Source organism: Eublepharis macularius, chromosome 13 (assembly GCF_028583425.1).
Source record: "Eublepharis macularius isolate TG4126 chromosome 13, MPM_Emac_v1.0, whole genome shotgun sequence".
Lineage (NCBI taxonomy): Eukaryota > Metazoa > Chordata > Lepidosauria > Squamata > Eublepharidae > Eublepharis > Eublepharis macularius.
This window is the reverse complement of record NC_072802.1, coordinates 52,034,416-52,047,690: the sequence shown is the minus strand read 5'-3', so window position 1 is coordinate 52,047,690 and position 13,275 is coordinate 52,034,416. Positions and strand designations below refer to the sequence as shown.

Sequence of the window (13,275 nt, the reverse complement as noted above, 5' to 3'; positions counted from 1 at the left end):
ATTCTGACACAATATACATAATAAATCTAAGACTGTTAATGCATTAAAGAGGTTTTTTTTTAAAGTCGATGGATCATTTGCCCTTTAAGCAAAGAATTGATTAAACCACTTAAATATTAAGTTCTGTATCACCAAAACCTTTCTGAGATATTGAAACAGTGCTGGAGCTCACTGACAATTTAATAAAAGTCTCAGGCAGGTAGCTGTGTTGGTCTGCAGTAGAACAGCAATATTCAGGTCCAGTAATACCTTAAAGACCCACGAGATTTTCAGGGTATAAGCTTTCGAGAGTCAAAGCTCCCTTTGTCAGATACCATGTCCGATGAAGGGAACTTTGACTCTCGAAAGTTCACATCCTGAAAATTCTGTGGGTCTTTAAGGTGCTACTGGACTTGAATCTTAATGAAAGTACCACCTTTAGATATAAGGAAATGCAAATTACAAGCAAAAACAAAAACGGCCTCAAAACAAAAAGAAAACAAACATGCTCTAGAGTCACAGCATCACCGTTTAAAATTAGTCGTCAATGAACATTTGCCTCCAAGTAAAGCACATGCCAATTAAAACATTCATAAAGCAATTCCATCAGTTAACGGCTGTAGTTCTATTTTAGGTGTGCTGATGCATGGAGGTGGAAGGAAGAGGCTGGACACGCACGCTTCCAACAGGATTCCCAGATCTACGTAAGAGTACCATCATTAATCTCAGAGCTCACAAGGTCACCCAGCAAGCTTCATGGCAGGCAATTATGTCTTCTGACATAATGTGAATGAAACAAGAACCAGAATTCTAGGACTTGGAGGAATAATTCCATTTCTGTGAAACGTTTTTTCTCCTCCTTCCTCTCGGGAGGAAAAGGCCCAGTGCTAAGCCCTGCAGGGATGGTGCTGACAGCACTGCAATGACTAGAGGGAATTTCCTTTGGGCTCAACAGCTGCAAACAGCACTTACTGGCCAAGCCTTTCACTATGTCCAGAGCATACTGGCTGAGGTCGAGGGTCACAGATGCCAACAGACAGGAGATTGCTGAAAGAGAACAGAAAAAGGGTGTTAAAGTCGTCGTTTTTCTGCCATGACGAAAACAAATCCATGACAACCCAGAAATGCTACTATTCCACTCTTGAGTTCATATGCAAGAACTGAAGGACAGCAAGATCCAGCTGTGGAGCTGCTGCTGCAAACGGAAAAAAGACAAAACCTAGAGGTGCTCTTTCAGAAAATTCTGCTCTTACGGAGAATGATAATTTATTTAAAGTTTGAATGAGATAAATTTGACATAATAGCAAAAAGAAGAGGAAAAATAAGATTTACAGACTCCCGAGTTCCAATTCAAACCCCTCCTCTACTCTTCCCACATCCATGTACCTGATACACCAGAAGCCCCTTAAATTCTATGCATGCCATCAAGAGAGTCTGCATTTCAAGGGTGCTATTATGTTTGTTAAATAAACAAGGAGCACAAGACATTTAATGTAAACCAGTGGGACAAATAATTTGATGGGTCATCGGCTAACAGGACATTCTTCTCCCAGGCAAATAGAGCCAGCATCTTCAGAAAAAAAACATAAGTTATTTTGTATAACTGAGTTGAACTAGGTTCCTTATCCCATGAACCTCGATAGGTGAAGTCCTGTGGGGTGAGGAGAAGCACCAAGTATGTCTCAGCGTATCTGACAAATTACAACTCCAAAAGATCCACAGAGGGACCCACAGTTTACTAACACAAACATTTTTATAATTTAGATATGCCCAGAGTAGTTGGTCAACACAGCCCCAGTTGACAACAGATCCAACTCTACCCAATCCAATGAATAACCAGGCTCACTCTTGCCCAAGCACTTCAATACCAAAGATCAAAATGCTACATCTACAAGCTAGCCAATATCACTGAAATCCCAAGGAGGAAAAAACACCTGGCCACAGATCTTAACTCAGCTGAACCCACTCAGAACAATCTTCTAGCAGCCACTCACTTTCAATGGCATTCTCAGGGCTCCGCAGCAAGGATTTTTGCAACGCTGGTAACAATAGGTCCTTAAATTCAGTATGAGACACATATCGGAGCAGGGGAGCACAGTTGTCCTGCAAGAAACCCAAAACCGATAATGCAAAATATGCCATATACAGCTCAAGGAGGAAGTGAACAGTGCCTCTTGGTCAACAAAATTTTCTTTTTTGGAGGATAAGGAAAAAAACAACCTCTGCCTTCCTAATGGACAGAGAGACCACCACCCAGTGTCTGGACTAGCAGATGGGAGTCAAATAAGTAGAACAATCATTTACCTGGCCATATGGGGAAGACAGGAACCCCTCCCACCCCCACCACCAAATAAGTGAGTGTTCACTTGACTGCAAAAGAACTACCTTGCTAGATCAAACCAAAAGTTCATCTAATTCATTCTTTTCTTGTCAACAGAGACCAGCCAGACAGCTGTGGAAGCTCACAAACTAGGGACAGAAGCGATGGCGGCCATTCTCTGTTTTTTCCCAGCAGAGACAGGAACATACCCTGAGCATTTGCTGTCTTAGGCTGGACGCAAACAGACCCCCAGTTTGGAGGTGCTGTTAGACGAACCCTGAAAGATCCATGGAGCAGGGAGGCTTCAGTTTGGCTCAGGGGAAACATGATTTTTTTTCCTGATTAGAAGACCCACCAGAAGCCTAGATACAGAAAAGAATCGTGCTCTTCAATGTGCATATTGCTATGCGTGACCAAGAAGCAGGTCATCAGCAATATAACATACACAAAATTTCTCTCTTTCCAAACTAATGTGACTGAACTTAACTGCAGCAAATTGGGGTGGAGGGGGGGGGAACCAAACATTCCCCTGATAAAACCCCACAATTCTGCAGCAGGCTTTGAGAGTGTCTAGTTTGGCATGATAATACCACCATTATCACAAACACCCCAAGAACATCAGGCTACACTCCTATTAGATGCAGAGATTGCAAATAGATATAATACACACAAAGAAAGGTCTAATGAAAAAAAATGAATGGTGGGACATTGCAAGTATTTCTGATACATGAACATCCTTACTAACATTTTGAAAAAACCTGGGTGATTTTTTAACTTCAAAAAATGACAATTTATAAAAGTATAAACTGGAGAACCAGGATCATGGCTTTGCAAAAGCATCTGCTGGGTCAAATCTGGAAAACAGGGACACTGGAGCAGATGGACTTTTGGTAAGATCAAGCAGCCTCGGCTGAGGCGCTTTAGGCAAGGCTTTTGTATAGACAAGATAGGCTAAGTAGTTTTTTATAGGGTAATTCTTTGACTTAGTTGCCGGATTAGGGATCGCTCACTCTCTCTCACCAGCAGGTGCTTCTGAGGCTTTGTCTTGCTCATCAGGATGGTCTTCATGTAGAAATCAAGGAGGGAACTCTGGAGAAGCAGAAACACTCCAGTTACATACCTGCTACCACACAGACTACACTCTACAATGAAGACAGATAATGGGGAAAGGTCTCAAATCTCTTACTCAAACTGCTCTGCTCTGGTTCACTCCTGCAGATTTTCTGGTTGAGTGAAAACTGAACTTCTACCGATTGTAACAACCTCGCCATGCCTTTCTCGCATCCTACGCCCACCATCAATACTCACCTTGTATCTGTTAATGATGCCGAGTTCTTTCTGGCTGGTACAAAACTGCACCAGCAGGCCAAGCATGGCTGCAAAGCCCTGGTTGGCTTCCAGGCCAAGGATGACAGAGAGGTACTGATCCACCAGCCCAGGATTCTAAGGAGAAACCCAAGTAGTAGGTCAGGAAGTTAGTTCAAGAGGGGCCAAAACTGAGTAACGTCAGTCACACTTTCAGAAGCTGGACTTCACCTCTTTCCAAAGCCTGTTCAGTTTCTTCACGGCCCCATTCACCACAGGCTTGCGAGAGCCACCCAGAACCTCCAACAGTAGCAAACACTGAACTTCCACCTATAAAGAGAGAATGGGCCTGTTTAACCAAGTGATACTAACTCAGTGGCTGAGGAGCCACATCTGACTCCTTAACATGCCACCTGCAGTTCTTCTGAACACTGTTCACCACTGTGGAACCCACACCATGATCCAGGAAATTGTGCCAAGCCATTGCTTGGAGGGCTTGTAAGAACATAAGAGCAGTCCTGCTGGATCAGACCAGTGGTCCAGCATCCTGTTCCACACAGCTGCCAACCAGTTACCGTGAAGGGCCAACCACACCACATAGAGGTCAAAGCCTTCCCCTTATGTTGCCTCTTAGCACTGGCATTTGGAGGCTTACTGCCTCTCAATGTGGAAGTTCTCTGTAGTCAGCATGGCTAGTAGCCTGATAGATCTCTCCTCCATGAATCTGTCTAATCCTCTTTTAAAAGAGTTTGTGGTTGGTACCTTGAAACAGTCACTGCTGCAGGGACTGAAGAATGGTTAAGTTCTGAGTCTCCCTGTGCTGCAGCCTTTGTGCCAAGTAAAGGGCCCACTCACTCTACCAACCCCCCAACCCTTCTCTGCAGCCCCATGTTCTCATCCCAGCCCCCAGGCAGCTGCCAAGAAGAAAACAAGCTGGCTGCCAAGGGCAGGGTGAGGGGGCAGCCACCCAGGTGAAAAACAAGATGGCCACAGGAGTGCTGTGGGGGTTTTTCTCCTCTTTCTCCACAGACAGTTTGCTCTCCAGTTGGCATCTTGGCAATCTCACTCTCTTGCCAATCATACTAACTAGAGAGCAGGAAGGTAGAGAGCGAAGCCCTTCCCCTCATTTAGGTTCACAAGGGCTGGCTAAGGTTCAGTGCAGTGAGGAGACAACACTATGTGCACAGAGATACTCTGGGAGGCACACAGAAGTAATAAGGCTCTTTTGGTTGATGGTAATTGTAAATGTACCTTTCCACAAGCCACAGAGTAAGCACTGCTGGCTTAAACCATCACCTACCCTTAAAAGGAATCCTTGAACTCACCCCTATCTTCCTTCTTGTTTACATTCCTGGTCAGCAACTAATTTTTTTTAAAATGGTGCCATCTTTTAAACACAGCAAAGAGTGAAGGGCTGGAAACAGTGATTTTGCCCATTGCTTCATTGCTGTTTGTGCCAAGAAGCAGCCAAAGGGCTCTTTAACCCATTTCTTCATGGCATGAGCAGCAACAAATGCTCTGGAAGAGTCCTCCACTTATTGTACGCTTCAGTCCCTTGCTCCAAGACCACAGGCAAAGGACTCTTCTACCACACCATCCCCTTCTGCCTTCCTCCTCTAGAGTGAACAACAGAGAAGGCTGCTAAAATTCCACCCACAGGAACTTCAGCTGCAGGCTGATAAACAAGCAAACAGGAGTGAACAGGTGAGGTGTATAAGAAAAGAACTCTGTCAAAACTGTTCAAGAGCCCTTTGCTGGACTTCAAAATAGTGGTTGAAGAGCATGGGGGAAAAGAGCGGCCAGCATCAGGGGCTATGCTAGAGGTCACAGGGGAAGTCACTGGAGTTAAGACTTATATCTACACTTCAAGCAGGTGAATCAAAGGTTGAAGTCATTTGAAAGAGAGATAATTCCTTATGGAACCGGTACCAAAAGGGCAAGGATTCAATCTAATAGCTAACAAGTGCTCCCAGAAACTCAGCTACGCACACACATTTCAGTTAAGCAAGAATAACCTCCAGATAAATGATTAACAGGTTTTAGCTGCATCACAGCAAACATAAAGCGAACAGTATTGTGTACTTGCATATAAGTATGCAACCGTACAGTTACATATTGTTTTTCAAGAGCAGTGTGTAAAGGTTCCAAAGGTTGGAAACAGCAAGATATATTGTAGGGCACAATGGCCTAATCATAAAGATTCCTTAAGTGTATAAAGTCTTCAAGGGGGAGGGGGGCGGAATCTTTCCCACCTCTTCCAAATCCTAGATGCATCTCACGTTTGAAATAATGGAGCATACACGTGGAGGCCAAATTATGCCCTCTTCCTTCACCATCCTCGCCTCCATATTTCACTCCCTTGAAGACTAGAAGTTCAGCGACCCAAAACTTATGCCAGCATGCAAAGATCAACCTCCCTGACCTGAAAAGCGCATGACAGCAAAACAAAGCGTATCAAAATCAAGGTCCTCACCAGCTTCTCCCAGGTTTCTCCTTGCCTCTTCTCATGCATGGGAAAGACTATGCGAACAAGCAGACAAGTCCAGGATAAGGCCAGCAAAGCCGCAGGTCCGCTGCTCTTGCTGTCACAGAAAGAGGACGAAGGGAATGAGCCTATGACCTCAGCAGTACTACTTAACAGCCACAAAACAAGGCCATTCATATTTCTCAAGATGCTGCTTTCTTTATTAGGTTCTAAAAATCTTCTGGGATTGAATAGAGAAAAACCATGAAGTCTTCAGCTGTGTTCAGCAAGTGAGGGGAAGTGGGCAGGGAATGCACAATCACATTAACATTTTAGTCCCCACTGTAAGCAAACAGCTCATAACATCTGAATAATTATGAACTTTTTGGCTGCTCGCAGTGACATGAATCTGGTTGACTATTGTGACCCATGTGCTCCCTGCTCCCTTCCCCCCCCCACACATGCAGAGCACAACTGAAGACTTCCTGATTTTCTGAATCATCTAATAATTCCAAATTACTTTGAAATAAGAACCCAATAAACTGGAGGTTGCTTCTTCCCCACAAACTGGGATTCTACACTTTATGGTTTTGTTGGATATCAAAACAAGATGGAGTTGAGACTGACTTCTAAACCAAGGAAGCCTTCGGTGTCATGCTTTGCATTAAAGGGGAGGAGAACGGGGGCATGCAAACCTGACAATCCACCATATCCATGCTCATCCCAAACAAACAGAAGTCTGTCTATGATGTCTAAATGCAGCTCTTGCTTTTAAACATTGACCTCTCATTTTTCTAATATTAAGGCCAGCGTAGATCTAATTGTGAGGCACAATTGAGGAAGCAGGCTACAGGACTACGAGTACCCACTCCAACTACTCTCCTTTCTTATCCTTTCTCATGTGAATTTCCCCCATCTTACATGGTTTGGCGTAACACTTGGTCTTTGCCGAACCTGGTTAAAAGCTAGACAGATATTGATTAAGGGTGCTCTTAAGAGCTTCTAAATTCAGAACCCTTTAGGAGTAGCCAGTTAGCACACATTTAACCTATGCTGTGAACAGACAGATACAATGCTAAACTATGGTAGAGAAAGTCAAGGGATGTGCGACTCTCACTGCAACACTACTTTCTCTCCTGTACTATCAAAAGAAGTCAATACTCCTCTCATAAGAATAAAGTTTGCATTCAAGTTATGACTCAGCAGCTGACAACTAACTTTCCAGCAAACAGCTCCCCAGTGCCGCAGCGCTGCATTCAGCCCTCACCTGGGTCCTCCAACCTTGCCGCTGATTCCCGAGGACTGCAGGGACTGCAGGAGGTTTTTGGCGGTTGCTTCTGGTTGGCATTCTGCAAGTTGCTGAAGGGCAGAGTGGAGGGCTCTGTGGGATGCTGCATCTCTAGTGTGAGAAATGAACTTTCAGGGGTTGCAGAACTCACCGGCTGCTCACACTTACAAAATCTTCATTCCGAGTCCCTTCTCACCCACCTGGTCAAAAGCTCTTTTCCTTTACTGTTTCAGTAAGTGGAATGCTTGTCAGTAATCTCAGGCCTCAACTGGTTTACAGAAGCTAAGCCACACATAGCAGGAGACCAATACTACCCCAAGACATATTGGCAGCTCATGGCACAGCAGCAGCTTTCCAAATGATTCTTGAACAAGTCCCTAAAACTCATATTGCTGGAAATACGTGGCTGGGCTCCCAAGGACAAACTGGCAACTACCAGGAAAGGCACACCCAACACAATTAACCATGCCATCGTTCAGAACTCTCTACTACAAGTCCTATGGAAAAGCACAGGGCATACGAATAGTTTTGATGGACCAGACCAAAGGCACATCTAGCTCACCAATTTGCTTTCCACAGCAACTAGCCAGATGCCTCCAGAAAAATCACAAGCAGGGCTTAAAGATGATGCCTTTCCTCCGTTCCCAGCTCCTGGTGTTCAGAGATATACTGAAATTCCGACAGGATCTCAGATCATCTCTCTCTTTATGGAGCATATTGAATTCCAAAAAACCTAGAGCAGTTTAGTTTGGAAAGGATGGCAGACACCCCAATCCCAACCTCTTACCGGTATCGATGAAGAGTGAGACAGAACAGCTTACAGAGGCCTTTCACTGCACCTTCTGGCAGATCTGAAATGGATTAAATCCCAAGAGTCTGCTGTCAATTAGTGTTCATGGGTACATGAACACATTTTATTTATTGATTTATTTATAATTTGCCTTTTTCATTGAGACTCAAGGCAAATTACACAGTGTAATTCAATATGGTCAACAGCTGAGACTTTCAATAAACAGTATAATAGGGTACAGATTGCAAAAATTTGAAAACAAGCTGAAATTTGATACAGAGCTGAAACAAAACATAAGCAATTTGACATGACATAATAAACAACAGTAACAAACAGTGCACAATAGTACAGTTTACAGTTCCTATCCCTGTATCAAAACATCTGTAACAATTTCCTTACAACACAGCATTATGACCTGTGTAAGAAAGCCCTCCAGAACACTTCAGTTTTGCACATTTGGCAGAAAGGCAGGAGATATGAAACTGCCTTATACAGAGTAAGAAAATGGGTTCGCCAACTCAGTATTGTCTACTTTGACTAGCAGTGGTTCGCCAGGGTCTCAAGCAGAGAAAAGTCTTTCCCAGCCCCCACTTCCTGTGGTCTTGTTTTAATGGGGGATGTCAGAAATTAAACCTGTGGCCTTCTGCATGGAAAGCATGTACTCTACCACTAAGCCATGGCTCCTCCTGGGTTAGTTAAGCAATTTTTAAAATGTGTCTTAGGTAACTACACTTCAGTCACTATCACAGGGATGGAGAAGTTGGCAAAGTTGAATATTCTCCTGCCTTTCTTTCATTATACAAATCAAGGTGATGTACATGGTATTTCCACAAGGTAGCCCATTTAGGAACTAACTGGACTTATTGATTGCACAGCTTCAGCAAGGATGCGGAAAGATATAACTTCCAATCATCAGCAACCCTCTCATCTACTAATACTTTTCCCAAGAAGCTACTGGAAAAGTTGGGGGATGGGGGGGTTATCTTGGCTAGGGCTAAGTCAACCACCTTGTTGACCAAGAAGGATTCCAATGTAACGGTACTACAAGGAAGTGTGAACACAAGAATCCCATTATTATGTCATCCCAGCTTCGAGGATATAAAATAACATACTTTTCACTGATACTGCTGAAAAGCTACAACAGAACACTAAATGTCACCACTTCAGAAAACCTAGAATACCATCTTAAAAAGAAATCTCTGAAACCTGCTGCACCCTTTGAGGGAACTTGGATTCCCCTGGTCAGCAACTAGGTTTCCTGGAAAAAAGCAAATGGATGGGGGAGAGGGGATGGCTCAATATTTCAATGTATGCCTGTCCGAAAGTGGCCTGACATCCAGGTCTGATGTCACTTCTTTCACAATTTTTTCCCTCCATATGGGCAAAGAACAGCCAACTGGCATGCACCACAGGGCTGGATTTGGCCCAGAGGCCTCCAACTGCTGAACTGTTTATACAGTAAGGGGGAGGGGGCATGATTTTAATTGTAAGCCACCTTGAGCTCTGAAAAGGTGGCATAGAAATATCCTAAATAAATATTTTGTGCTTTCATAGCAAAATACAAATACCTTTTCCAGTGATGCATCTTCCAAGTTCATTGAGGATTTCTCTTCGTTCCTTCACACTGGATGTTGTCACTTTTACTGCAAACCTCTTCAGGGTCTCAGAAACCTAAAGCAAGCAATACAAAACATAGGGTCAAATTTTTATCCCATTTCTCTGGAGGAATGAACAACCAAGGGTAAGAAGAAAAAAGTAGTCCAGCTAGATTAGAACAAAAATCTACAGAGTTCAGCATTCTGTTTCCTCACTGTGGCCAACTAGATAACTACAAGCAAGGCAAGAAGTATGTAACACTCCCCTACAACTGGTGTTCTGCCTTTGAACACAGACAGTCCCTTTAGCCATTATGGCTAATAACAGGAGACAGACCATGATGCAAATATACCATAGAGAAGTTGAAAGCTCCATGTTATCCATCACCTCAACATGTCCCTGTGTCGAACCAGTTAGTCATGGGACAAGGCTCGCTTTCTAATGGACAGGTGAGATAAGCAACAAATGGATGCCAAACAAAGATGCTTAGGTAGTCACCTCTCGAGTTATTAGAGAGGCAGATTTTATGTGGCAACAGGAAGGTGTTCTTGTTTTAATGTCTGTTGCCTTTGTAAGAGTGCTTTATGCTTTTTGCCTTATGCTAACACACTTAATTTTTATTTAAGCCGAGTGACTTGTGCATGGGTACATTCAGAACTAACCCAGGGACTGGAAAGCCTAGGCCTTGAGGAAAGGTAGAGCTTTCACTCTCACAAACAAAAAGGAATGAGTCCCACTTGCCTGGCTGTGATCAGCGTTCAGAATTAGGAGGAAGGAGGCAGCCTTTCCCTTCAACTACTGATTCACTGTCTTTGATATATTCATCCTCGTGAGCTAACCAGCCTAACCTACCTCACAAGGTTAATGTGAAGATAAAATGGAGGAGAGAAAAGTAATGTAGGCCATTTTAGATCCCCACTGGGAAGGCAGGCAGACAGGGTATGAAAGAAGAAAGGAATTATAACCCTTACTTTACAGTAGACTAAGAGCATCAGTTCTGTTGAAGGTCAAAAAATAGACATGTGACTGAGATGGCGTCATACTGGACTTAACCACTGGAACCAACAGACCATCATGCCTTCTAAGATATAACATTTTGACAGGAATGATTACCATAAAAAGTCAGGGAACCTGATGTTCATTTATAAAATTATGTCTTATGTGAGGAGGAGAAAAGAATGATCTCTCTATCTTAACACTCGAACTAAGGGTCACCCACTGAAACTGATGTGCAATGGATTCAGGACAGACAAACTCTTTCACTAAAGAATAATGCACATTAAATTCCCAGTCACGAGATAAGTTTCAGGTAGGTAACCATGTTGGTCTGCTGTAGAAGAGCAAGAGCTGGGTCCAGCAGCATCTTAAAGACCAGTTGGATTGCCAGAGTATAATCTCTCAAGAGTTAAAGGAAGGGGGCTTTGACGTTCAAAAGCTCAGCTCCTGGAATTCTAATGATAATAATATTTGATTTATATACCGCCCTTCAGGATGACTTAACACCCACTCAGAGCAGTTTACAAAGTATGCTGTTATTCCCACAACAAAACACCCTGTGAGGTGGGTGGGGCTGAGAGAGCTAGAAGCTGTGACTGACCCAAGGTCACCCAGCTGGCTTCAAGTGGAGAAGTGAGGAATTAAACCTGGTTCTCCAGATTAGAGTCTGGTGCTCTTAACCGCTATGCCAAACTGGCTCTAGTTGGTCATTATGTTGCTACTAGACTCTAATTTCACCCAGCTACAAAAGACAGTGACATGTACAAGCCTAGCTAGATTTCAAAGGAAATTGCCAGATTCTGGGGGAAAGGTTTATCCATCCTCCTTGCTGACAGGCAGCATATCCCTAATACCATCTGCTGAGACAACCGCTGTGGAAAGCGTTGGACTCCTGCTCGTGGGCTTCCCAAAGGCCCCTGGTTAGGCAGTACGGAAAAGAAGGATAATGAACTTTACCGACCAATCTACCAGAGCTCTTCTTGGGTCCTTAAAACGAGATAGGCGGTTAATACCGTTCATTCCAAAGGAGACCAACTCCCTCCCCGCCTTCTCCTCCACTAAGACAAGGACTCTTCAAACAAACTGAACGCCCCTTCCCCACACTATAAAAGGACCGTGAAGCTCGCTCGCGAGAGGCAAGCACGACGGAAGGGGAATGGAGGGGTGCCGTTTCCAGCCAACGAAAAGAAGGACGAGGGGCTTTCTCTGCCTCGGATCCGTCCGCCCCTCTTCCCTCGCCAGCCCCCAACCGCTGCACCCACCTGCGTGTCAGCCGCCATAGCGCCGGCTTCGACCCGGAATCAGTATTAACGTCACATCCCGTGTTTGGCGCAGTGTGCTGGCGTCAGTCTTGTCAGCGTGCGAAGAGGAGGGAAGTGCGCATGCGTGCAGAGCAGTCCGTTTCTATTCTAAGTGCTAGTTGTAGATCTTCACGGTACAGATGCCCAGGTGTAAGAAGCAGAGTGCCGCTGGACTTATCTAGTATTTTTATTACAAGATTAACGCCTGGCATCCTCGCTATACGGACATTTTATGTAGTATTATGAAAATAAATAGCAAGGATCATAGGATATAAGAAACACAATGAAATTCGGTCATGTACAATTCAAACCTACTCACTCTTTTCCGGGGTATAAGCTTCAAGAGCCAAGTTCCCCACCAGATAGGTCACCCAAATTCTACTCCAAAAATTTTTAACAACACTAGTTTATGCAGCTTTAGTACGGTTGTCAGCTCCCACCCAGGAAATTCCTGGATATTGGTGGGTGGTGCCTGAAGAGGCTGGAGTTTGAGGGAAGGAAACTCAGCAGGGATATAGATCCAGAGGAGTTAGCCGTGTTAGTCTGTAGTAGCAAAAGAGTCCAGTAGCACCTCCAAGACCAACCAATTCCACTGCAGCACAAGCCTTCGAGAATCACAGCTCTCCCCACCAGACTATGAATGGTTGTCTCATTATCACAGGTAACTGATTTCCTTTACAGAAGCAGGATCAAGGGGAGTCCAGTGGCACCTGGCATGGGCTTTCGAGGATCACAGTTCTCTTTGTCAGATGCATCTGGCGGGGAGAGCTGTAATTCTCGAAGGCTTGTGCTGCAGTGGAATTGTTTGGTCTTGGAGGTGCTGCTGGACTCTTTTTGATTTTGCTACTACAGACTAACACGGCTAACTCCTCTGAACCTTTACAGAAGCAAACTCTTCTCCATATCAGGAGCTGTTTGCATCTCCATTATCAGTTGTTTGCATCTACTCCGCCCTCCCCTCTCCTCCTCTATATCTGACCAGTTTCTTTTGGCCCTCCATGCATCTGACGAAGAGAATTGTGATTCTCAAAAGCTTATGCTACAATAAAATTGGTTAGTCTTCAAGGTGCTACTGGACTCTTTTTGATTCAGCAGGGATAGAATGCCAGACTCCACATTGACACCAGACAAGGTATCCCCAAGTCCAGGAGTCCCACCATTTTCTCCCTCAGAAGTGCTCCTTGTGGTTTGAAAATCAATTGCAATTCTTGGACGAACTCCGGGACTCACGTGGAG

The 13,275-nt window shown here is 44.3% G+C and overlaps 1 protein-coding gene across 1 annotated transcript in view; it reads right to left on the bottom strand.

The window, feature by feature from the left end:
- GCN1 (GCN1 activator of EIF2AK4) overlaps positions 1-12,033 on the bottom strand; it is a 64,400-nt gene extending 52,367 nt beyond the window's left edge. The window contains exons 1-10 of the mRNA XM_054996069.1: positions 12,001-12,033; positions 9,715-9,817; positions 8,144-8,207; positions 7,336-7,467; positions 6,078-6,186; positions 3,836-3,934; positions 3,608-3,742; positions 3,320-3,388; positions 1,974-2,082; positions 952-1,026 (exon numbers count right to left, since the gene is read on the bottom strand). Of these exons, the coding sequence (XP_054852044.1) occupies positions 952-1,026; positions 1,974-2,082; positions 3,320-3,388; positions 3,608-3,742; positions 3,836-3,934; positions 6,078-6,186; positions 7,336-7,467; positions 8,144-8,207; positions 9,715-9,817; positions 12,001-12,018 (913 nt within the window). The 5' untranslated portion in view covers positions 12,019-12,033. The remainder of the gene's footprint in view (positions 1-951; positions 1,027-1,973; positions 2,083-3,319; positions 3,389-3,607; positions 3,743-3,835; positions 3,935-6,077; positions 6,187-7,335; positions 7,468-8,143; positions 8,208-9,714; positions 9,818-12,000) is intronic.
- Between the last annotated feature and the right edge of the window lie 1,242 nt (positions 12,034-13,275).